At 52.0% G+C, this 22,210-nt stretch overlaps 1 protein-coding gene across 1 annotated transcript in view; it reads left to right on the top strand.

Moving 5' to 3' along the window:
• The window catches only part of NPHS1 (NPHS1 adhesion molecule, nephrin), a 34,523-nt gene that overhangs the window by 783 nt on the left and 11,530 nt on the right, over positions 1 to 22,210 (top strand). Inside the window, exons 2-16 of the mRNA XM_085044719.1 lie at positions 145 to 336; positions 2,842 to 2,964; positions 4,258 to 4,386; positions 5,857 to 5,938; positions 6,860 to 6,963; positions 9,331 to 9,455; positions 11,465 to 11,633; positions 12,209 to 12,366; positions 13,765 to 13,891; positions 14,542 to 14,666; positions 15,834 to 16,011; positions 16,801 to 16,933; positions 19,293 to 19,465; positions 20,169 to 20,306; positions 21,631 to 21,774. Coding sequence (XP_084900845.1) covers positions 11,630 to 11,633; positions 12,209 to 12,366; positions 13,765 to 13,891; positions 14,542 to 14,666; positions 15,834 to 16,011; positions 16,801 to 16,933; positions 19,293 to 19,465; positions 20,169 to 20,306; positions 21,631 to 21,774 — 1,180 coding nt within the window. The 5' untranslated portion in view covers positions 145 to 336; positions 2,842 to 2,964; positions 4,258 to 4,386; ... (2 more) ...; positions 9,331 to 9,455; positions 11,465 to 11,629. The remainder of the gene's footprint in view (positions 1 to 144; positions 337 to 2,841; positions 2,965 to 4,257; positions 4,387 to 5,856; positions 5,939 to 6,859; positions 6,964 to 9,330; positions 9,456 to 11,464; positions 11,634 to 12,208; positions 12,367 to 13,764; positions 13,892 to 14,541; positions 14,667 to 15,833; positions 16,012 to 16,800; positions 16,934 to 19,292; positions 19,466 to 20,168; positions 20,307 to 21,630; positions 21,775 to 22,210) is intronic.

Here is a 22,210-nt window from a genome sequence, read left to right as displayed (position 1 = left end):
GGTCATTTATTGGTCACTCACTGGTCACTCACTGGTCACTCCCTGCTCCCTCATTGGTCACTCATTGGTCACTCAGCTCCCTCCCTCCTCCCCCATTGGTCCCCCCAAGTGGGCGTGGCCTCTCTAACCCCTCCCCCCCGCCAGGCTCCGCCCCTCCGGCCCCGCCCTTCCTGGAGGAACCGGCCAATCAGAGCGCGGCGCTGGGCGGCTGGGCGGAGCTTCGGTGCCGCGCCCAGGTGGGTGTGGCCGTGCAGTGGGCGAGGGCGGGGCTGCTGCTCGGAGCCACGCCCACCGCGGCTCATCCTCGATACCGATTGGTCGGAGACCCCAGCAAAGGTGGGCGGGGCTTGGAGGGGCGGGGCTGAAGGGGAGGGGCTAAATTTGGGGGGATTTTGGGGATTTTGGGTGATTTTGGGTGAATTTTGGGTGATTTTGGGTTGATTTTGGGTTGGTTTTGGGTTGATTTGGGTGAATTTTGGGTTCATTTTGGGTTATTTTGGGTTATTTTTCGGTTATTTTGGGGTTGATGTTGAGTTAATTTGGGGTGATTTTGGGTCCATATTGAGTTGATTCAGGAGCAATTTTGGGCTGATTTTGGGCTAATTTTGGGCTAATTTTGGGCTGATTTTGGGCTGATTTTGGGTTAATTTTGGCCTGATTTTGGGCTGATTTTGGGCTAATTTTGGGCTGATTTTTGGGCTGATTTTGGGCTAATTTTGGGCTGATTTTGGGCTAATTTTGGGCTGATTTTGGTGTTGATTTTGGGTCAATTTTGGGTCAATTTTAGCTAAATTTCGAGCTGATTTTTGGCTCCAACTGGTTCTGGGTAGCTCTGGGAGGGCGTGGCCTGAGTGGGCGTGTCCCTAATGGGCGTGTCCTTAATGGGAGCGTCATGAATGGGCGTGTCCCTATCTGGGCGTGGTCAATGTGGGTGTGGTTTGAACGCGAGTGTGTCCCTAATGGGCGTGGCCTGACTGGGCGTGGCCTGAATATGGGCGTGTCCCTGAGTGGACATGTCCTTAATGGGCGTGTCCTGAATGGGCGTGTCCCAGTATGGGTGTGGTCAGTGTGGGTGTGGTTTGAACGTGAGTGTGTCCCTAATGGGCGTGGCCTGGCTGGGCGTGGCCCCATGTGGGCATGGTCAATGTGGGTGTGGTTTGAATATGGGCGTGTCCCCAATGGGCGTGTCCCTGATAGGCGTGTCCCGGTGGGCGTGGCCTGAATGTGGGCGTGGCCTTGGTGAGCATGCCCCTAATGGATGTGTCCTGGTGGGCGTGTCCCTATACGGGTGTGGTCAATGTGGGTGTGGTTTGAATGTGAGCATGTCCCTAATGGGTGTGTCCTTGGTGGGCGTGGCCTGAATATGGGCGTGTCCCTGAGTGGACATGTCCTTAATGGGCGTGTCCTGAATGGGCGTGTCCCTATATGGGCGTGGTCAGTGTGGGCGTGGTTTCAATGTGAGTGTGTCCCTAATGGGAGTGTCCCGATGGGCGTGGCCTGAACGTGGGCGTGTCCTGAGTGGGCATGTCCCAGTAGAGGAGTGGTCAATGTGGGCGTGGTTTAAATGTGAGTGTGTCCCCAATGGGTGTGTCCCCAATGGGCGTGTCCCGATGGGCATGTCCCTGAGTGGGCGTGGTCAATGTGGGTGTGGTTTCAATGTAACTGTGTCCTCATTGGGTGTGTCCCATTGGGCGTGGCCTGAATATGGGCGTGTCCCTAATGGGCGTGTCCCTAATGGGAGCGTCATGAATGGGCGTGTCCCTATCTGGGCGTGGTCAGTGTGGGCGTGGTTTGAATGTGAATGTGTCCCTAATGGGCGTGGCCTGAGTGGGCGTGGCCTGGATATGGGCGTGTCCCCATATGGGCATGGTCAATGTGGATGTGGTTTGAATATGGGTGTGTCCCTGATGGGCATGTCCCGGTGGGCGTGGCCTGAATGTGGGCGTGACCTGAGTAGGTGTGTCCTGAGTGGGCGTGCCCCTATATGGGCGTGGTCAGTGTGGGCGTGGTTTGAATGTGGGCGTGTCCCTGATGGGCGTGACCCATTGGGCGTGGCCTGAAGATGGGTGTGTCCCTGAGTGGGCGTGTCCTGAATGGGCGTGTCCCAGTATGGGTGTGGTCAGTGTGGGCGTGGTTTGAATGTGAGTGTGTCCCTAATGGGTGTATCCCGGTGGGAGAGGCCTGAGTGGGTGTGGCCTGGATGTGGGCGTGTCCCCATATGGGCGTGGTCAATGTGGGCGTGGTTTGAATGCAACTGTGTCCCAGTGGGCGTGTCCTTAATGGGCGTGTCCCAGTATGGGCGTGGTCAATGTGGGCGTGGTTTGAATGTGAGTGTGTCCCTAATGGGTGTTTCCCGGTGGGCGTGGCCTGAATATGGGCGTGTCCCTGAGTGGGCGTGTCCCTAATGGGTGTGTCCCTATCGGGCGTGGCCTGAGTGGGCGTGTCCCTATATGGGCGTGGTCAATGTGGGCGTGGTTTGAATGTGAGTGTGTCCCTAATGGGAGTGTCCCGCTGGGCGTGGCCTGAATATGGGCGTGGCCTGAGTAGGTGTGTGCTTAATGGGCGTGGCCTGAGTGGGCGTGTCCCTATATGGGCGTGGTCGGTGTGGGCGTGGTTTCAATGGGCGTCCCTAATGGGAGTGTCCCAGTGGGAGTGGCCCAAATGTGGGCGTGTCCCTGATGGGCGTGTCCTTAATGGGCGTGTCCACTGGGGAGTGGCCTGAGCGGATGTGTCCTGCATGTGGGTGTGTCCCGGTGGGCGTGTCCCTAATGGGCGTATCCCTGATGGGCGTGTCCCGGTGGGCGTGGTCTGAATGTGGGCGTGTCCCGTGGGCGTGTCCAGGTGAGCACCACCTGCGGATCCATCCGGTCACCTTGGCTGACGACGAAACCTTCGAGTGCCAGGCGGGGGAGGGGAACGGCACCGAGCCCAGAGCGTCCCGAGGGGCTCAGCTCAGCGTGCTGGGTGAGACTGGGAGGGACTGGGAGATACTGGGAGGGACTGGGAGGGACTGGGAGGGGCTGGGATGCGCTGGGAGGAGAAAACACGGCGGTTTTGGGGTGAAAAATGGGGATTTTGGGGTGAAAATGGGGATTTTAGGAGGGAAAATGGGGGTTTTAGGGGTGAAAATGGGAACTGGTTTATACTGGTTTATACTGGTTTGTACTGGTTTATACTGGGAGAGACTGGGAGAGACTGGGAGGGACAGGGGGGAGAAAACGTGGCGGTTTTGGGGTGAAAAATGGGGATTTTAGAGTTAAAAATGGGGATTTTGGGGGTAAAAATGGAACTGGTTTATACTGGGAGGGACTGAGGGTGACAGTGAGCAGCCTGGAGGGTAACTGGGATATACTGGTTTATACTGGGAGAGACTGGGAGGAGAAATCACGCAGTTTAGGGGTGAAAAATGGGGATTTTGGGATGAAAAAGGGAACTGGTTTATACTGGGAGGGACTGGGAGGTCACTGGTCTTTACTGGTTTTTACTGGGAAGCCACTGGGCTGCCCCTCCCCCACTCCCAGTCCATCCCAGTTTAATCCCAGTCAATCCCAGTTCCCTCCCAGTCCCTCCCAGTATAAACCTGTCCATTCCCAATCCATTCCCAGTCCATCCCAGTATAAACCAGTTCCCTCCCAGCCCATCCCAGTTCCCTCTCAGTGTAAACCAATCCATTCCCAGTCCATTCCCAGTTCATCCCAGTTTGGTTCCCAGTCCATCCCAGTTCCCTCCCAGTTCCTCCCAGTTCAATCCCAGTCCATCCCAGTCCATCCCAGTATAAACCAGTTCAATCCTGTTCAATCCCAGTCACTCCCAGTCCATCCCAATTTGGTTCCCAGTCCCTCCCAGTCTCTTCCAGTATAAACCAGCCATCCCAGTCCATCCCATTATAAACCACTTCAATCCCAGTATAAACCAGTCCCTCCCAGTCACTCCCAGTCCATCCCAGTATAAACCACTTCAATCCCAGTATAAACCAGTTCCATCCCAGTCCCTCCCAGTCTCTCCCAGTCACTCCCAGTCCATTCCAAATCCATTCCCAGTCCATCCCAGTCCCTCCCAGTATAAACCAGTTCCATCCCAGTTCATTCCCAGTCCCTCCCAGTTCCCTCCCAGTCCCTCCCAGTTCATTCCCAGTCACTCCCAGTCCCTCCCAGTCACTCCCAGTCCCTCCCAGTCACTCCCAGTTCCCTCCCAGTCACTCCCAGTTCCCTCCCAGTCACTCCCAGTTCCCTCCCAGTCACTCCCAGTCTCTCCCAGTCCCGCCAGGTCCCCCCGCGCTGGAGCTGCTGGAGGGGGCGGAGCTTCCCCTGGTGGGCGGGGCCGAGGTGGGGCTCAGGTGCCACGCCCACAACGCTCGCCCCGCCCCCAGCCTGGAGCTGCGCCTGGGTGAGTTTGGGGATTTTGGGGAATTTGGGGATTTGGGGAATTTTGGGGGGTGGGGGAGAGGGAAATGGGGGAAGTTAAGGGGAATTTTGGGGATTTTGGGGAAATTTGGGGGATTTGAGGGAAATTTTGGGGGAATTTGGGGAAAATTTGGAAATTTTGGGAAATTTGGGGGGATTTAGGGATTTTGGGGGGGATTTGCAGAATTTGGGGAATTTTGTGGAAATTTTGAGGAATTTGGGGAAATTTGGGGATTTCTGGGAAATTGGGAAATTTTGGGGAATTTAGGGGATTTTGGGGAATTTGGGGATTTGGGATTTTGAGGAATTTTGGGAATTTGGGGGAATTTTGGGGAGGATTTGGGGGATTTGGGGGAATTTGGGGAAATTTGGGCAACTTGGGGGAATTTTAGGGGAATTTTGGGGGGAATTTGGGGGATTTTGGGGAATTTGGGGGAATTTTGGGGAAACTTGGAGGAAATTTGGGGGAATTTGGGGGATTTGGGGGAAATTTGGGCTGATTTTGGGGGAATTTGGGGAAATTTGGGGGATTTGGGGGAAATTGGGGGGATTTTGGCTGATTTTGGGCTAATTTTGGGCTGATTTTGGGCTCATTTGGGGTGATTTTGGTGTAATTTTCTCTGATTTTGGATAATTTTGGGTAATTTGGGACAATTTGGGCTAATTTTGGGCTAATTTTGGGCTAATTTTTGACTAATTTTGATCTAATTTTAGGCTAATTTGGGGCTAATTTAGGATTAAGTTTGGATAAATTTTGGGCTAATTTTGGTCTAATTTTGGACTAATTTTGGGCTAATTTTAGTCTAATTCTGTGCTAATTTTGGGCTAATTTTAGTCTAATTTTGGGCTAATTTTAGTCTAATTTTGGGATGATTTGGGGCTAATTTTGGTCTCATTTTTGACCAATTTTGGGCAAATTTTGGATAAATTTTGGGCTAAATTTGGGCTAATTTTGGGCTAATTTTAGTCATTTTTTGGTCCAATTTTGATCTAATTTTGGGCTAATTTTAGTCAAATTCTGGGCTAATTTTGGTCTAATTTTAGCCTAATTTTGGTCTAATTTCAGGTTAATTTTGGTCTAATTTTGTGCTAATTTTGGGCTAATTTTGGGTTATATCTTGTCTAATTTTGGTCTAATTTTGATCTAATTTTGGTCTAATTTTGGGCTAATTTTAGTCTAATTTTGGGCTAATTTTGATCTAATTTTGGGCTAAATTTGGGCTAATTTTGGGCTAATTTTAGTCGTATTTTGGTCCAATTTTGATCTAATTTTGGGCTAATTTTGGTCTAATTTTGCTCTAATTTCAGATAAATTTTGGTCTAATTTGGGATAAATTTTGGGCTAATTTCGGTCTAACTTTGCTCTAATTTCAGATAAATTTTGGGCTAATTTTGGGCTAATTTCGGGTAAATTTTGGGTTGATTTTGGCTGATTTTGGTTAATTTCCCGCAGACAATCAGCTCCTCCCCGACGTTTCCTCTCGAGTGTTCGAAGGATCTCATCCCAAACTGAGCTCCAGCGAGGCCACTGTGAGGTGAGACCAGTATGGACCAGTATGGACCAGTAGGGACCAGTTAGAACCAGTTAGAAACAGCATGGACCAGTATAAACCAGTACGGACCAGTATAAACCAGTACGGACCAGTATAAACCAGTACGGACCAGTATAAACCAGTACGGACCAGTATAAACCAGTACGGACCAGTATAAACCAGTACAAACAGTATAGACCAGTTCCCATTTTTATCCCTAAAACTCCCATTTTTCACCCCAAAACCACCAGGTTTTCTCCTCCCAGTCCAAACCAGTCCAAACCAGTCCCTCCCAGTATAAACCAGTTCAAACCAGTATAAACCAGTCCCATTTTTCACCCTAAAATCCCAATTTTTCACTCCAAAATCTCCATTTTTCACCCCAAAATCCCCATTTTTCACCCCAAAACCACCACGTTTTCTCCTCCCAGTCCCTCCCAGTACAAACCAGTTCAAACCAGTATAACTCAGTTCCCTTTTTTAACCCTTAAACTCCCATTTTCTGCCTTAAAATCCACATTTTCACCCTAAAATCCCCATTTTTCACCCCAAAACCGCCGCGTTTTCTCCTCCCAGTCCCTCCCAGTATAAACCAGTATAAACCAGTATAAACCAGTTCCCATTTTTGCCCCTAAAATCCCAATTTTTCACTCCAAAATCCCATTTTCCACCCCAAAAATCCCCATTTTTCACCCCAAAACCAACACATTTTCCCCTCCCAGTCCCTCCCAGTACAAACCAGTACAAACCAGTTCAAACCAGTATAACCCAGTTCCCTTTTTAACGCTAAAATCCTCATTTTTGCCCCCAAAATCCCCATTTTTCGCCCCAAAACCGCCGCGTTTTCTCCCCCCAGTCCCTCCCAGTCCCTCCCAGTCCCTCCCAGTACAAACCAGTCCAAACCAGTGACCCCAGTTTCCGCAGGCTGACCCCCACTCCGGCCCACCAAGGTCAGCTCCTCACCTGCTCAGCGTCCAACGCGGCTGGAGAAGCTCCTGCTGAGGCCAAGCTGCGGCTGGACGTGCTGGGTGAGTCCGGAATGTTCCAGAAAATTCCCAAAAAATTCCCAAAAAATCCAAAAATTTGGGAAATATGGGAAAAAAAACCCGAAATTGCCGCAAAAATTGACACAAAAATGACCAAAATCACCCCAAAATGACTCAAAAAGTACTCAAAATGAAGTCAAATCCTGGGTGAGTCCGGAATGTTCCAGAAAATTCCCAAAAAATTCCCTAAAAATCCAAAAATTTGGGAAATATGGAAAAAAACCGAAATTGCCGCAAAAATTGACACAAAAATGACCAAAATCACCCCAAAATGACTCAAAAATTACTCAAAATGAAGTCAAATCCTGGGTGAGTCTGGAATGTTCCAGAAAATTCCCAAAAATTCCCTAAATGTTCCCAAAAAATCCAAAGATTTAGGAAATATGGGGAAAAAACCCGAAATTGCCGCAAAAATTGACCAAAAATTGACCCAAAATGACCTAAAAATGACCCAAAAATGACCCAATATTGACTAAAAAATGATTAAAATGACCCAAAATTGACTCAAAATGGAGTAAAATCCTGGGTGAGTCTGGAATATTCCCGAAAATTCCCAAAATATCCCGAAAATTTTTTAAAAATTTGGGAAATATGAAAAAAAAAAAAGGAAATTGCCACAAAAATTGACACAAAATTGACCAAAAAATGACCCCAAAATGAACCAAAAATGGAGTCAAATCCTGGGTGAGTCCAGAATGTTCCCCAAAATTCCCAAAATGTTCCCAAAATATTCCCCAAAAATCCAAAAATTTGGAAAATATGGAAAAAAATGAAATTGCCACAAAAATGGACCCAAAAATGACCCCAAAGTGACCCAAAAACGACTCAAAATTGAGTTTTTGAAAATCAAAATTTTCCAAATTTTTGGATTTTTTTTGGGGAATATTTTGGGAATTCCCAAAATATTCCCAAAAATATTCCCAAAATATCCCCAAAAAAATCCAAAAATTTGGAAAATATGGAAAAAAAATCAAATTGCCACAAAAATTGACCCAAAAATGACCCAAAATTGACCCAAAAGTGACTCCAAAATGACCCAAAAATGACTCAAAATGGAGTAAAATCCTGGGTGAGTCTGGAATATTCCCAAAAATTCCCAAAATGTTCCCAAAAATTCCCAAAAAACCAAAAAAAAAATTGGGAAATGTGAAAAAAAATCAAATTGCCACAAAACTTGACCCAAAATTGACCCAAAAATGACCCAAAATTGACCCAAAAGTGACTCCAAAATGACCCAAAAATTACTCAAAATGGAGTAAAATCCTGGGTGAGTCCGGAATATTCCCAAAAATTCCCAAAATGTTCCCAAAAAATTCCCAAAAAATTCCCAAAATTTCGGGAAATATGGAAAAAACCCGAAATTGCCACAAAAATTGACCCCAAAATGGCTCAAAAGTGACTCAAAATGACCCAAAATTGACTCAAAATGGAGTCAAATCCTGGGTGAGTCTGGAATATTCCCCAAAATTCCCAAAATGGTCCCAAAAATTCCCCCAAAAAATCCAAAAATTCCCCCAATATTTTAAAAAAGTAACCAAATTGCCCCCAAAATGAACCAAACTTTCTCAAACCATCCCAAAAATGCCTCAAAAATCCACCTAAAGCAGCTCCAGTCCCTCCCAGTCCCTCCCATTTCAATCCCAGTTCAACCCAGTTCCCTCCCAGTTCAATCCCAGTCTCTCCCAGTCCCTCCCAGTTAATCCCAGTTCATCCCAGTCCATCCCAGTTCCCTACCAGTTCACTCCCAGCTCACTCCCAGTTCAATCCCAGTCCATCCCAGTTCCCTCCCAGTGCTCCCAGCTCACTCCCAGTCACTCCCAGCTCACCCCAGTATGTCCCAGTCCATCCCAGTTCAATCCCAGTCCATTCCCAGTTCCCTCCCAGTCCCTCCCAGTCCCTCCCAGTTCACTCCCAGCTCACTCCCAGTTCCTCCCAGTCCATCCCAGTCCCTCCCAGTTCCCTCCCAATTCAATCCCAGTCCCTCCCAGTTCCATCCCAGTCCATCCCAGTTCCCTCCCAGTCGCTCCCAGCTGACTCCCAGTCTCTCCCAGTCCATCCCAGTTCACTCCCAGTCCCTCCCAGTCCCTCCCAGTTCACTCCCAGTGCTCCCAGCTCACTCCCAGTCCCTCCCACTTCCCTCCCAGTCCCTCCCAGCTCATTCCCAGTCCCTCCCAGTGATCCCAGTTCACTCCCAGTCGCTCCCAGTCCCTCCCAGCTCACTCCCAGTCCCTCCCAGTCGCTCCCAGTCCCTCCCAGCTCACTCCCAGTCGCTCCCAGTCCCTCCCAGCTCACTCCCAGTCCCTCCCAGTCGCTCCCAGTCCCTCCCAGCTCACTCCCAGTCCCTCCCAGTCCCTCCCAGTGCTCCCAGTATCGAGGGTTTGCCGTCGCCGCCATTGCTCCGGGCAGGGGAGGAGCTGCAGTTGCTCTGTGTGACCAGAGGGGGCAGACCTGCGCCCAGCCTGTACTGGGACAAGGTACTGGGAGCACTGGGAGGGACTGGGAGGGACTGGGAATGGACTGGGATGGACTGGGAGGGACTGGGAGGGACTGGGAGGGACTGGGATGGACTGGGAGAGAACTGGGAGGGAACTGGGATGGACTGGGAGGGACTGGGAGGGACTGGGATGGACTGGGAGAGAACTGGGAGGGAACTGGGATGGACTGGGAGGGACTGGGAGGGACTGGGATGGACTGGGAGGGACTGGGAATGAACTGGGATGGACTGGGAAGGACTGGGAATGAACTGGGAGGGAACTGGGATGGACTGGGAGGGACTGGGAGGGACTGGGAGGGACTGGGATGATGGAACTGGGAGGGAACTGGGAATGGACTGGGATGGACTGGGAGCACTGGGATGGAACTGGGAGGGACTGGGATTGAACTAGGAATGAACTGGGATGGACTGGGAGGGACTGGGATGGAACTGGGAAGGACTGGGATGAACTGGGATCCCTTTCAATGGGCGTGGCCTCAATGTAACCCCACCCTTCCCAGCTAGCCACGCCCCTTTCCTTTAACCCCTTCCTGTCCCATTAACTCCTCCCTTTCCTTTAGCCACGCCCCTTCCTTTAACCCTGTCTTTTAACCACGCCCCTTTCCTTTGACCACGCCCCTTTCAGTTTAACCACGCCCCTTTCCTTTAACCCTTTCCTTTCCTATTAACCACGCCCCTTAATTACCACGCCCCTTTAATTAGCCACACCCCTTTAATTAACCACGCCCCTTTAATTAGCCACACCCTTTCCTTGAAACCTTTCCCTTTAGCCACGCCCCTTTCCTTTAGCCACACCCTTTCAATGACCACACCTTTCCCATTAACCCCTTCCTTGCCTATTAACCACGCCCCTTTAATTAACCCATGCCTGTCCTATTAGCCCCGCCCATTTAATTAACCACGCCCCTTTAATTAACCCATTTCTTTCCTATTAACCCTTCCTTTCCTGTTAGCCCCACCCCTTTAACCACACCCCTTTAACTCACCACGCCCCTTTAATCATGCCCAATTAATTAACCACGCCCCTTTAATTTACCACACCCCTTCAATTAACCACCTGCCTTTAATTAACCCCACCCCTTTAATTGACCACACCCTTTGCCTTTAACCTTTTCCTTTCCCATTAACCCTTTCCTTTCCCATTAACCACGCCCCTGTAATTAACCACACCCCTTTAATTAACCCCACCCCTTGAATTAAGTCCACCTCTTGAATTAACCACACCCTTTTAATTAACCACACCCTTTTAATTAACCACACCCCTTTAATTAACCACATCCCTTTAATTAACCACGCCCCTTTGATTGACCACACCCTTTGCCTTTAACCCCTTCCTTTCTCATTAACCCTTTCCTTTGCTAATAATCCCACCCCTTTAATTAATGCCACCCCTCTAATTAACCACACCCCTTTAATTAACCACACCCCTTTAATTAACCACGCCCCTTAATTAACCTCACCCCTTTAATTATCCATACCCTTTTAATTAACCACACCCATTTCTTTAACCCTTTCCTTTCCCATTAACCCCTTCCTATCCCATTAACGCCACCCCTCTAATTAACCCCACCCCTCTAATTAACCCCACCCCTCTAATTAACCACACCCCTCTAATTAACCACACCCCTCTAATTAACCCCACCCCTCTAATTAACCCCACCCCTTTAATTAACCACACCCTTTCCCATTAACCCTTTCCTTTCCCATTAACCCCACCCTTCTAATTAACCCCGCCCCTCTTATTAACCACACCCCTTTAATTAACCACACAATTTCCCTTTAACCCCTTCCTTTCCCATTAACCCTTTCTTTTCCCATCAACCCCACCCCTTCAATTAATTCCACCCCTCTAATTAACCACACCTCTCTAATTAACCCCACCCTTTTAATTAACCCCTTCCTTTCCCATTAACCTCGCCCCTTTAATTAACTCCCCCATAATTAGCCACACCCCTCTAATTAACCCCGCCCCTCTGGCCCCGCCCCCAGGACGGGCAGCCGCTGGAGGGGGCGTGGTCTCAGGACGCGGTGGGCGTGACCCGCAGCCGCCTCCGGCTGGGCGTGGCTCCCGAGGACAACGGCGCCACCCTGCGGTGCCGGGCGGTGACGTCACTTCCGGGAGGGGGGGGCAGCGCCAGCGTCAAACTGGGAGTGATGTGTGAGAGACTGGGATGGACTGGGAGGGACTGGGAGGGACTGGGGGGGACTGGGAGGGACTGGGATGGACTGAGATTGAACTGGGATAGACTGGGAGGGACTGGGAGGGACTGGGGGGAACTGGGACTGAATTGGGAGGGACTGGGATAGGAACTGGGAGAGACTGGGATGGACTGGGATTGAACTGGGATGGACTGGGAGGGGATTGGGATAAACTGGGATAAACTGGGAGGGACTGGGAGGGGACTGGGCCACCCCAGTTTGGTCCATACTGGTCCATACTGGTCCGACCGTACTAATCTATACTAACTCATACCCATCCATACTGGTCCATACTGGTCTTTACTGGTCCATACCAGTCTGCACCTGTTCATACTGGTTTATACTGGTGCAAACTGGTCAGACCGTACTGATTTATACTAACCTGATTGACTGATACTGGTCTATGGTTATTTATACTGGTCCATACTGGTCTGTACTGGTCTGTACTGGTCTATACCAGTCCGCACCAGTTCATACTGGTTCCTACTGGTCCATACTGGTTCCTACTGGTTTATACTGGTCCGTACTGGTCAGACGGCCCCTCGGAGGTGACCCTGCTGGGCTCGGGGTCGCTGCAGGAGGACGGCGAGGCTCAGCTGAGCTGCACCAGTGCTCCCAGTAACCCCCCAGTTCGGCTGCGCTGGTGGCTGGGAGGGAGAGAGCTGCGAGCCAATCACGAGAGCCTGGAGCCGGTGAGGGACTGGTTTGTACTGGTTTGTACTGGGAGGGACTGGGAGAGAGCTGCGAGCCAATCACGAGAGCCTGGAGCCGGTGAGGGACTGGTTTATACTGGTTTATACTGGGAGAGAGCTGCGAGCCAATCAGGAGAGCCTGGAGCCAGTGAGGGACTGGTTTATACTGGTTTGTACTGGTTTATACTGGTTTGTACTGGGAGGGAGCTGCGAGCCAATCACGAGAGCCTGGAGCCGGTGAGGGACTGGTTATACTGGTTTGTACTGGTTTGTACTGGGAGAGAGCTGCGAGCCAATCAGGAGAGCCTGGAGCCGGTGAGGGACTGGTTTGTACTGGTTTGTACTGGTTTGTACTGGTTTGTACTGGGAGAGAGCTGCGAGCCAATCAGGAGAGCCTGGAGCCGGTGAGGGACTGGGTATACTGGTTTGTACTGGTTTGTACTGGGAGAGAGCTGCGAGCCAATCACGAGAGCCTGGAGCCGGTGAGGGACTGGGTATACTGGTTTGTACTGGTTTGTAATGGTTTGTACTGGGAGGGACTGGGATTGAACTGGGATTGAACTGGGAGGGACTGGGAGGGGATTGGGTTATACTGGTTTATACTGGGAGGGGTGGAGGAGGGGCGTTGACCCCTGGATGACCCCGTGTTGGCTCCTCCCATATGGGCGTGGCTTCAACAAATGAACCCCAGGTGTGGGCGTGGCTTTAGCCCTTTGGCTCCTCCCACATGGGCGTGGCTTTAACCCTTTGTACTACCCAAGTGGGCGTGGCTCTAACCCATTTGGCTCCTGTGGGCGTGGCTTTAACCCCATTGGCTCCTCCTCTCCCGTGGGCGTGGCTTTACCCATTTGGTTCTGGGTGGGCGTGGCTTGAAGCCTTTAAAACAACTCCAAGGGGGCGTGGCTTTAACCCTTTCAGTTCCTCTCATATGGGCGTGGCTTTAACCTTATTGGCTCGTGGTGGGCGTGGCTAAACCCGACTGGCTCCTCCCCCGGGGGGGCGTGGCTTTAACACATTTGGCTCTCGAGTGGGCGTGGCTTAATCTGTTGACTCCTCCCCAGGAGGGCGTGGCTTTAAAGGGTTTGAGTAGTTGGGGGCGTGGCTTAACCCATTTGCTCCTCACAGGGGGCGTGGTTTAAGACATTGGCTCCTCCCCCAAAGGGGCGTGGCTCTAACAAACTGCCTCCTCCCATGGGTGTGGTTTAACCCAATTGGCTCCTCCCGGGGGGGTGTGGCTTACCCGATTAGCTCCTCCCCAGGAGGCGTGGCTTACTCCATTGGCTCCTCCCCAAGGGTGTGTGGTTTAATCTGATTGGCTCCTCTCCCAGGATGGGGCGTGGCTTAACCCCATTAGCGCCCCCCTGTGGGCGTGGTTTAACCCCTTGGCTCCTCCCCCAGGGGGGCGTGGCCGTGTCCAACCTGACGCTGCGGGGCAGAGTGAAGGATCATGGGAGCTCCCTGGTGTGCGAGGCTGAGACCCCCGGGGTGGGCAGCAGGAGCGCCGCGGTGACCCTCAGCGTCAGCCGTGAGCATACTGGGGAGACTGGTTATACTGGGAGGGACTGGGAGGAGAAAACGTGGCAGTTTTGGGGTGAAAAATGGGGATTTTAGGGGAGAAAATGGGAGTTTCAGGGGTTAAAAGGGAACTGGGTTGTACTGGGAGGGACTGGGAATGGATTGGGATTGAACTGGGTTATACTGGGAGGGACTGGGATTGCCCCCGGGGTGGGCAGCAGGAGCGCCGCGGTGACCCTCAGCGTCAGTCATGAGATGGACTGGGTTATACTGGTTATACTGGGAGGGACTGGGAGGAGAAAACGTGGCAGTTTTGGGGTGAAAAATGGGGATTTTGGGGGTGAAAATGGGACTGGGATACACTGGGATGGACTGGGAATGGACTGGGATGGACTGGTTTATACTGGGAGAGACTGGGATGGGCTGAGAGGGAACTGGGATGGAACTGGGATGGACTGGGAAGCAGACTGGGATGAACTGGGAGGGACTGGGATGGACTGGTCAGTACTGTGGGCGTGTCCCTTTAAGAGGGGCGTGTCCCTTTAAGAGGGGGCGTCTCCCTTTAAGAAGGGGCGTGTCCCTTTAAGAAGGGGCGTGTCCCTTTAAGAGGGGGCGTGTCCCTTTAAGAGGGGGCGTGTCCCTGACTGGCCACGCCCCCAGACCCTCCCCAGGCGCTCTGGGTGGAAGCTCCGCCCCCCAACGTCACCTTCCGGGCGGGGGAGGGGCTGAGACTGCTGTGCCACGCGCGGGGGGGACATCCCCCCCCCAAACTCACCTGGACAAAGGTGAGAACTCCCAAAAATTATCCCAAATATTCCCAAAAATATCCCCAAACATCCCCCCCCCAAACTCACCTGGACAAAGGTGAGAATTCCCAAAAATATCCCAAAATGTATCCCAAAATATCCCCAAACATCCCCCCCCGAAACTCACCTGGACAAAGGTGAGAACTTCCAAAATATCCCAAAAATATCCCAAAATATCCCCAAACATCCCCGAAACTCACCTGGACAAAGTGAGAATTCCCAAAAATATCCCAAAATGTATCCCAAAATATCCCCAAACATCCCCCGAAACTCACCGACCAAGGTGAGAACTCCCAAAATATCCCAAAAATATCCCCAAACATCCCCCCTAAACTCACCTGGAGCAAGGTGAGAATTCCCCAAAAATCCCCAAAATATCCCAAAATATCCCCAAACATCCCCCGAAACTCACCTGACAAAGGTGAGAATTCCCCAAAAATTCCCAAAAATATCCCAAAAATATCCCCAAACATCCCCCCGAAACTCACCTGGAGCAAGGTGAGAACTCCCAAAAAATATCCCAAAAATATCCCAAAATATCCCAAAAATATCCCCAAACATCCCCCGAAACTCACCTGAGCAAGGTGAGAACTCCCAAAATATCCCAAAAATATCCCAAAAATATCCCAAAATATCCCAAAAATATCCCCAAACATCCCCCCCCGAAACTCACCTGGAGCAAGGTGAGAACTCCCAAAAATTCCCAAAAATATCCCCAAAAATATCCCAAAAATACCCCAAAAATATCCCCAAAAATATCCCCAAACATCCCCCCGAAACTCACCTGGACCAAGGTGAGAACTCCCAAAAATTATCCCAAATATTCCCAAAAATATCCCAAAAATATCCCCAAAAACCCTCCCAGTAGAAACCAGTTCCCATTTTTAACCCTTAAACTCCCATTTGCACCCCAAAATCCCCATTTTTGCCCCTAAAATCTCCATTTTCACCCCAAAACCGCCGCATTTTCTCCTCCCAGTCCAAACCAGTCCCTCCCAGTATAAACCAGTTCCCTTTTTACCCCAAAACTCCCATTTTTGCCCCTAAAATCCCCATTTTTCACCCCAAAATCACCTCGTTTTCTCCTCCCAGTCCCTCCCAGTATAAACCAGTATAACCCAGTCTAAGCCCCGCCCCCTCCCGCAGGAAGGGCGCCCCCTGGCGGACGCCCCGCCCCAGACCCGCGCGGGCCACGTGACCTCGCGCGCCCTTGACGTCACGACCACGCCCAGCGACAACGGTGCCCCCTACCGGTGCGAGGCCGGACCGGGCCGCCAGGGGGCGCCACCCACCCGCAGCGACCCCATCCGGCTGAGAGTGACCTGTGAGGGACTGGGAGGGACTGGGAGGGACTGGGATGGACTGGGAGGGACTGGGAGATACTGGGAGGGACTGGGAGATACTGGGAGGGACTGGGAGGGACTGGGAGATACTGGGAGATACTGGGAGGGACTGGGAGGGACTGGGGGGGACTGGGAGGAGAAAACGTGGCCGTTTTGGGGTGAAAAATGGGGATTTTAGGGGTTAAAATGGGGATTTTTGGGGGGAAATTGGGAGCTTAAGGGTTGAAAAGGTGACTGGTTTATACTGGGAGGGACTGGGAGGGGATTGGGATCAAACTGGGTTATACTGGGAGGGACTGGGATGGGAAAACGCAGCGGTTTTGGGGTGAAAAGTGGGGATTTTGGGGGACAAAATGGGAGTTTTAGGGGGCAAAATTGAACTGGTTTATACTGGGAGAGACTGGGAGGAGATTGGGAGGGACTGGGATGGGACTGGGAGGGACTGGGAGTGGATTTGGATCCAACTGGGTTATACTGGGATGAACTGGGAGGGACTGGGAGGGACCTGGAGGGGAACTGGGTTATACTGGGAGGGATTGGGAGAGACTGGGAGGGAACTGGGAGGTTACTGGGATATACTGGGAGGGACTGGGACAGCATTGAGGGTGTGGCCACCGGTGGGCGTGGCCTCTCTGTGCTCCTCCCAGTCCATCCCAGTCCCTCCCAGTTCCCTCCCAGTCCCTCCCAGTATAACCCAGTTGGATCCAAATCCACTCCCAGTCCATCCCAGTCCCTCCCAGTATATCCCAGTAACTCCCAGTCTCTCCCAGTCCCAGCCCAGTCTGTCTCCATCTCGGTCTCTCCTCGGGAGCCACGCCCAGGCCACGCCCTCAGCCTCACCTGCCGCGCTGGCCCCGCCCACCCTGCGCCCGAGCTCACCTGGCTGCGGCCCGGCCACGCCCCGTGAGAAACCAGTCACACCAGTAACACCAGTGACCTCCCAGTAACTCCCAGTGTGATCCCAGTAACACCAGTAACTCCCACCCTGCCCCGGAGCTCACCTGGCTGCGGCCCGGCCACGCCCCGTGAGAAACCAGTGACTCCCAGTAACCTCCCAGTAACTCCCAGTAACCACTATGGCCCTTCCCAGTGTGATCCCAGTAACTCCCAGTAACACCAGTGACCTCCCAGTAACCTCCCAGTGTGATCCCAGTAACACCAGTAACTCCTATGGCCCTTCCCAGTAACTCCCAGTAACACCAGTAACTCCCAGTAACACCAGTAACTCCCACCCTGCGCCCGAGCTCACCTGGCTGCGGCCCGGCCACGCCCCGTGAGAAACCAGTCACACCAGTAACCTCCCAGTAACACCAGTAACCCCTATGGCCCTTCCCAGTAACCCCCAGTGAGAAACCAGTAACTCCCAGTAACACCAGTAACCTCCCAGTAACTCCTGAGATCCTTCCCAGTAACCACCAGTGGGAAACCAGTAACTCCCAGTAACACCAGTAACTCCTGAGAGCCTTCCCAGTATGATCCCAGTAACTCCCAGTAACACCAGTAACACCAGTAACTCCTGAGAGCCTTCCCAGTAACTCCCAGTAACTCCCAGTAACACCAGTAACTCCCACCCTGCCCCGGAGCTCACCTGGCTGCGGCCCAGCCACGCCCCGTGAGAAACCAGTGACTCCCAGTAACTCCAGTAACTCCTGAGATCCTTCCCAGTAACCCCCAGTGGGAAACCAGTAACTCCCAGTAACTCCCAGTAACTCCCAATAACACCAGTAACACCTGAGAGCCTTCCCAGTGTTATCCCAGTAACTCCCAGTAACACCAGTACTCCCTATGGCCCTTCCCAGTAACTCCCAGTGTGATCCCAGTATCTCCCAGTAACACCAGTGACACCTGAGAGCCTTTCCAGTAACCCCCAGTGGGAAACCAGTAACTCCCAGTAACTCCCAGTAACACCAGTAACTCCTGAGAGCCTTCCCAGTGTTATCCCAGTAACTCCCAGTAACATCCCAGTAACTCCCAGTAACCCCTGAGAGCCTTCCCAGTAACCCCCAGTGGGAAACCAGTAACTCCCAGTAACTCCCAGTAACCCCTATGGCCCTTCCCAGTAACCTCCGTTGTGATCCCAGTATCTCCCAGTAACACCAGTGACACCTGAGAGCCCTCCCAGTAACTCCCAGTAACTCCCAGTAACACCAGTAATCCCTGAGAGCCTTCCCAGTAACCCCCAGTGGGAAACCAGTAATTCCCAGTAACTCCCAGTAACATCAGTGACCCCTGAGCACCTTCCCAGTTACCCCCAGTAACCTCCCAGTAACCTCCCAGTAACTCCTGAGAGCCTTCCCAGTAACCACCAGTGGGAAACCAGTAACTCCCAGTAACACCAGTGACCTCCCAGTAACACCAGTAACCCCTATGACCCTTCCCAGTAACTCCCAGTAACTCCCAGTAACTCCCAGTAACTCCCAGTAACTTCCCAGTGCTCCCAGTTACTCCGAACTCCCTTCCCAGTCCCTCCCAGTATAAACCAGTTGTACCCAGTTCCCTCCCAATCACCTCCCAGTATATCCCAGTCCCTCCCAGTCACTCCCACTATAAACCACTTACCCTAAATTCCCTCCCAGTCCATCCCAGTCCATTCCCAATCCCCTCCCAGTTCAATCCCAGTCCCTCCCAGTCCATTTCCAGTCCCTCCCAGTCCATCCCAGTATAAACCAGTCCCCATTTTTCCCCCCCAAACCCCCATTTTCCGCCCTAAAATCCCCATTTTTCACCCCAAATCCACCCGTTTTTTCCTCCCAGTTCCTCCCAGTATAAACCAGTTACCCTAAATCACCTCCTCCATCCCCTCCCAGTCCCTCCCAGTACCTCCCAGTAACTCCCAGTAACACCAATAAATAAGTTGTACCCAATCCCAGTCCATCCCAGTCCATCCCAGTCTGTTCCCAGTTCCCTCCCAGTCCCTCCCAGTCCATCCCAGTTCCTCCCAGTCCAAACCAGTACAAACCAGTTCCCATTTTTAACCCTTAAACTCCCATTTTCCTCCCTAAAATCCCCATTTTTCACCCCAAATCCACCAATTTCTTCCCTCCCAGTCCCTCCCAGTACAAACCAGTTACCCCAAATTCCCTCCCAGTCCCTCCCAGTATAAACCAGTTACCCCAAATTCCCTCCCAGTCCCTCCCAGTACAAACCAGTCCCATTTTTAACCCTTAAACTCCCATTTTGCCCCCTAAAATCCCCATTTTTCCCCCCAAAACCGCCCAGTTTTCCCCTCCCAGTACAAACCAGTAACCCCAGTTCCGCTCAGCTCCCCAGGCACGCCCCTCCCCGCAAGCCCCGCCCCCCACGGCGCGGTGTGGGCGTGGTCTCGGCTCGTCCTGCAGGGGGCGCTGTCGCTGCAGGGCCAGCGGGTCACGTGCCGGGCCTGGAGCGGGGGGATGGGCACGGCGGTGAGCGCCAGCGCCACCCTGCGGCTGCGGCGTGAGTCGTACTGGTTGTACTGGTTTGTACTGGGAGGGACTGGGGGGAGAAAACGCGGCGGGTTTGGGGTGAAAAATGGGGATTTTGGGGTGGAAAATGGGGATTTTGGGGTGGAAATGGGAGTTTAAGGGTTAAAAATGGGACTGGTTTATACTGGGAGGGACTGGGAGGGACTGAGATATACTGGTTTATACTGGGAGGGACTGGGGGAGAAAATGTGGTGGTTTTGGGGTGGAAAATGGGGATTTTGGGGTTAAAAATGGGGATTTTGGGGTGTAAAATGGGAGTTTAAGGGACAAAAATGGGAACTGGTTTATACTGGTTTATACTGGGAGGGGCTGGGGGGAGAAAATGTGGAGGTTTTGGGGTGGAAAATGGGGATTTTAGGGTTAAAAATGGGGATTTTTAGGGGCGAAAATTTGAGTTTGAGGGTTAAAAAGGGGACTGGTTTACAGTGGTTTGTACTGGTTTGTACTGGGAGGGGATTGAGAGGGAACTGGGTTATACTGGGAGGGAACTGGGAGGGACTGGGAGGGACTGGGACTGAACTGGGATTGAACTGGGACTGAATTGGGACTGAATTGGGACTGAACTGGTCTGAACTGATCCCAAACTGGTCCCAACTGGTCTGAACTGGTCCAAACTGGTTCAAACTGGTCTGAACTGGTTCAAACTGGTCCAAACTGGTCTGAACTGGTCGCAGACCCGCCGGTGCTCACGGCCAGCCCCTCCCCCCTGCTGGTTCCGGAAGGTTCCGAAGCTTCCCTGGCGGTTTCCATCCAAGCCCATCCCCCACCCGAGAGCTGCACCTGGAGCGTCAGGGGGCGGAGCATCAGCCCCGGTACTGGTTTGTACTGGTTTGGACTGGGAGGGACTGGGAGGAGACAACGCGGCGGTTTTGGGGTGAAAAATGGGGATTTTGGGGTGAAAATTGGGGATTTTAGGGGGGAAATGGGAGTTTAAGGGTTAAAAATGGGAACTGGTTTATACTGGTTTATACTGGGAGGGACTGGGAGGAACTGGGATATACTGGGAGGGACTGGGAGGGAAAAATGTGGAGGTTTTGGGGTGGAAAATGGGGATTTTGGGGGGGAAATGGGAGTTTAAGGGTTAAAAATGGGAACTGGTTTATACTGGGAGGAACTGGGATATAGTGGGATATGCTGGTTTATACTGGTTTGGACTGGGAGGGACTGGGAGGAGGAAACCTGGCGGCTTTGGGGTGAAAAATGGGGATTTTGGGGGCGAAAATGGGGATTAAAATGGGACTGGTTTATACTGGGAGTGACTGAGAGGGAACTGGAATGGAACTGGGATAGAACTGGGAGGGAACTGGGATGTCTCTGGAGGGTTACTGGGAACACTGGGAGCACTGGGAAAGAACTGGGAGGTCACTGGGGTGTCACTGGAAGGTCACTGGGATGTTACTGGGAGCACTGGGAGCACTGGGATGTTACTGGGATGTCACTGGGAGCACTGGGAGCACTGGGATGTCACTGGGATGTTACTGGGACGTTACTGGGAGCACTGGGATGTCACTGGGATTAACTGGGATGTCACTGGGAAGTCACTGGGATGTCACTGGGATTAACTGGGATGTCACTGGGAAGTCACTGGGATGTTACTGGGATTAACTGGGATGTTACTGGGAGTTACTGGGATTAACTGGGATGTCACTGGGATGTTACTGGGAGTTACTGGGATTAACTGGGAGTTACTGGGATGTCACTGGGAGTGACTGGGATTAACTGGGATGTTACTGGGAGCACTGGGATGTTACTGGGATGTTACTGGGATTAACTGGGATGTTACTGGGAGCACTGGGAGCACTGGGATGTCCCTGGGATGTTACTGGGACGTTACTGGGAGCACTGGGAGTTACTGGGAGCACTGGGATTTCACTGGGAAGTCACTGGGATGTTACTGGGATTAACTGGGATGTTACTGGGAGTTACTGGGAGTTACTGGGATTAACTGGGATGTCACTGGGATGTTACTGGGAGTTACTGGGATTAACTGGGACGTTACTGGGAGCACTGGGATGTCACTGGGAGCACTGGAAATACTCCAGCAGCTCCCAGTGGGCGTGGCCTGCTCTAACCCCGCCCCTTTCCCGGCCCCGCCCCTTTTCCTGGCCCCGCCCCCTTTCCCGGCCCCGCCCCCAGAGGGCTCCCCGCGGTTCCGGCAGCCGCCAGGGGGCGCTCGCCTCCTCATCGCCAACGTCACCCGGGCCGACAGCGCCCCCTACCGGCTGAGCTGCCGCAACGCGGAGGGCGTGGCCAGCGCTGACGTCACGCTGCTGGTGCAGGGTGCGCGAGAGACCCCAAATCACCCCCAAATCACCCCAAAATCCACCCGGAATTACCCCAAAATCCATCCGGAATTATCCCGAAATTGTCCCGAAATTGTCCTAAAATTATCCCAAAAATTGTCCTGAAATTATTCCAAAATTACCCCAAAATTGTCCCAAAATCACCCCAAAATCCACCCGGAATTATCCCGAAATTATCCCGAAATTGTCCTGAAATTATCCCAAAAATCGACCCGAAATTACACGAAATTACCCCAAAATCGACCCGAAATGACCTGAAATTATCCCAAAATCGACCCCAAATCACCCCAAAATCCACCCGGAATCACCCCAAAATCCACCCGGAATTACCCCGAAATTGTCCCGAAATTGTCCTGAAATTATCCCAAAAATTGTCCTGAAATTATTCCAAAATTACCCCAAAATTGTCCCAA

This window comes from Lichenostomus cassidix, unplaced genomic scaffold (assembly GCF_008360975.1).
Source record: "Lichenostomus cassidix isolate B80296 unplaced genomic scaffold, HeHo_3.0 HiC_scaffold_37, whole genome shotgun sequence".
Classification (NCBI taxonomy): Eukaryota; Metazoa; Chordata; class Aves; order Passeriformes; family Meliphagidae; genus Lichenostomus; species Lichenostomus cassidix.
The sequence above is the reverse complement of the archived record's forward strand: the minus strand, read 5'-3'. Positions and strand labels throughout refer to the sequence as shown.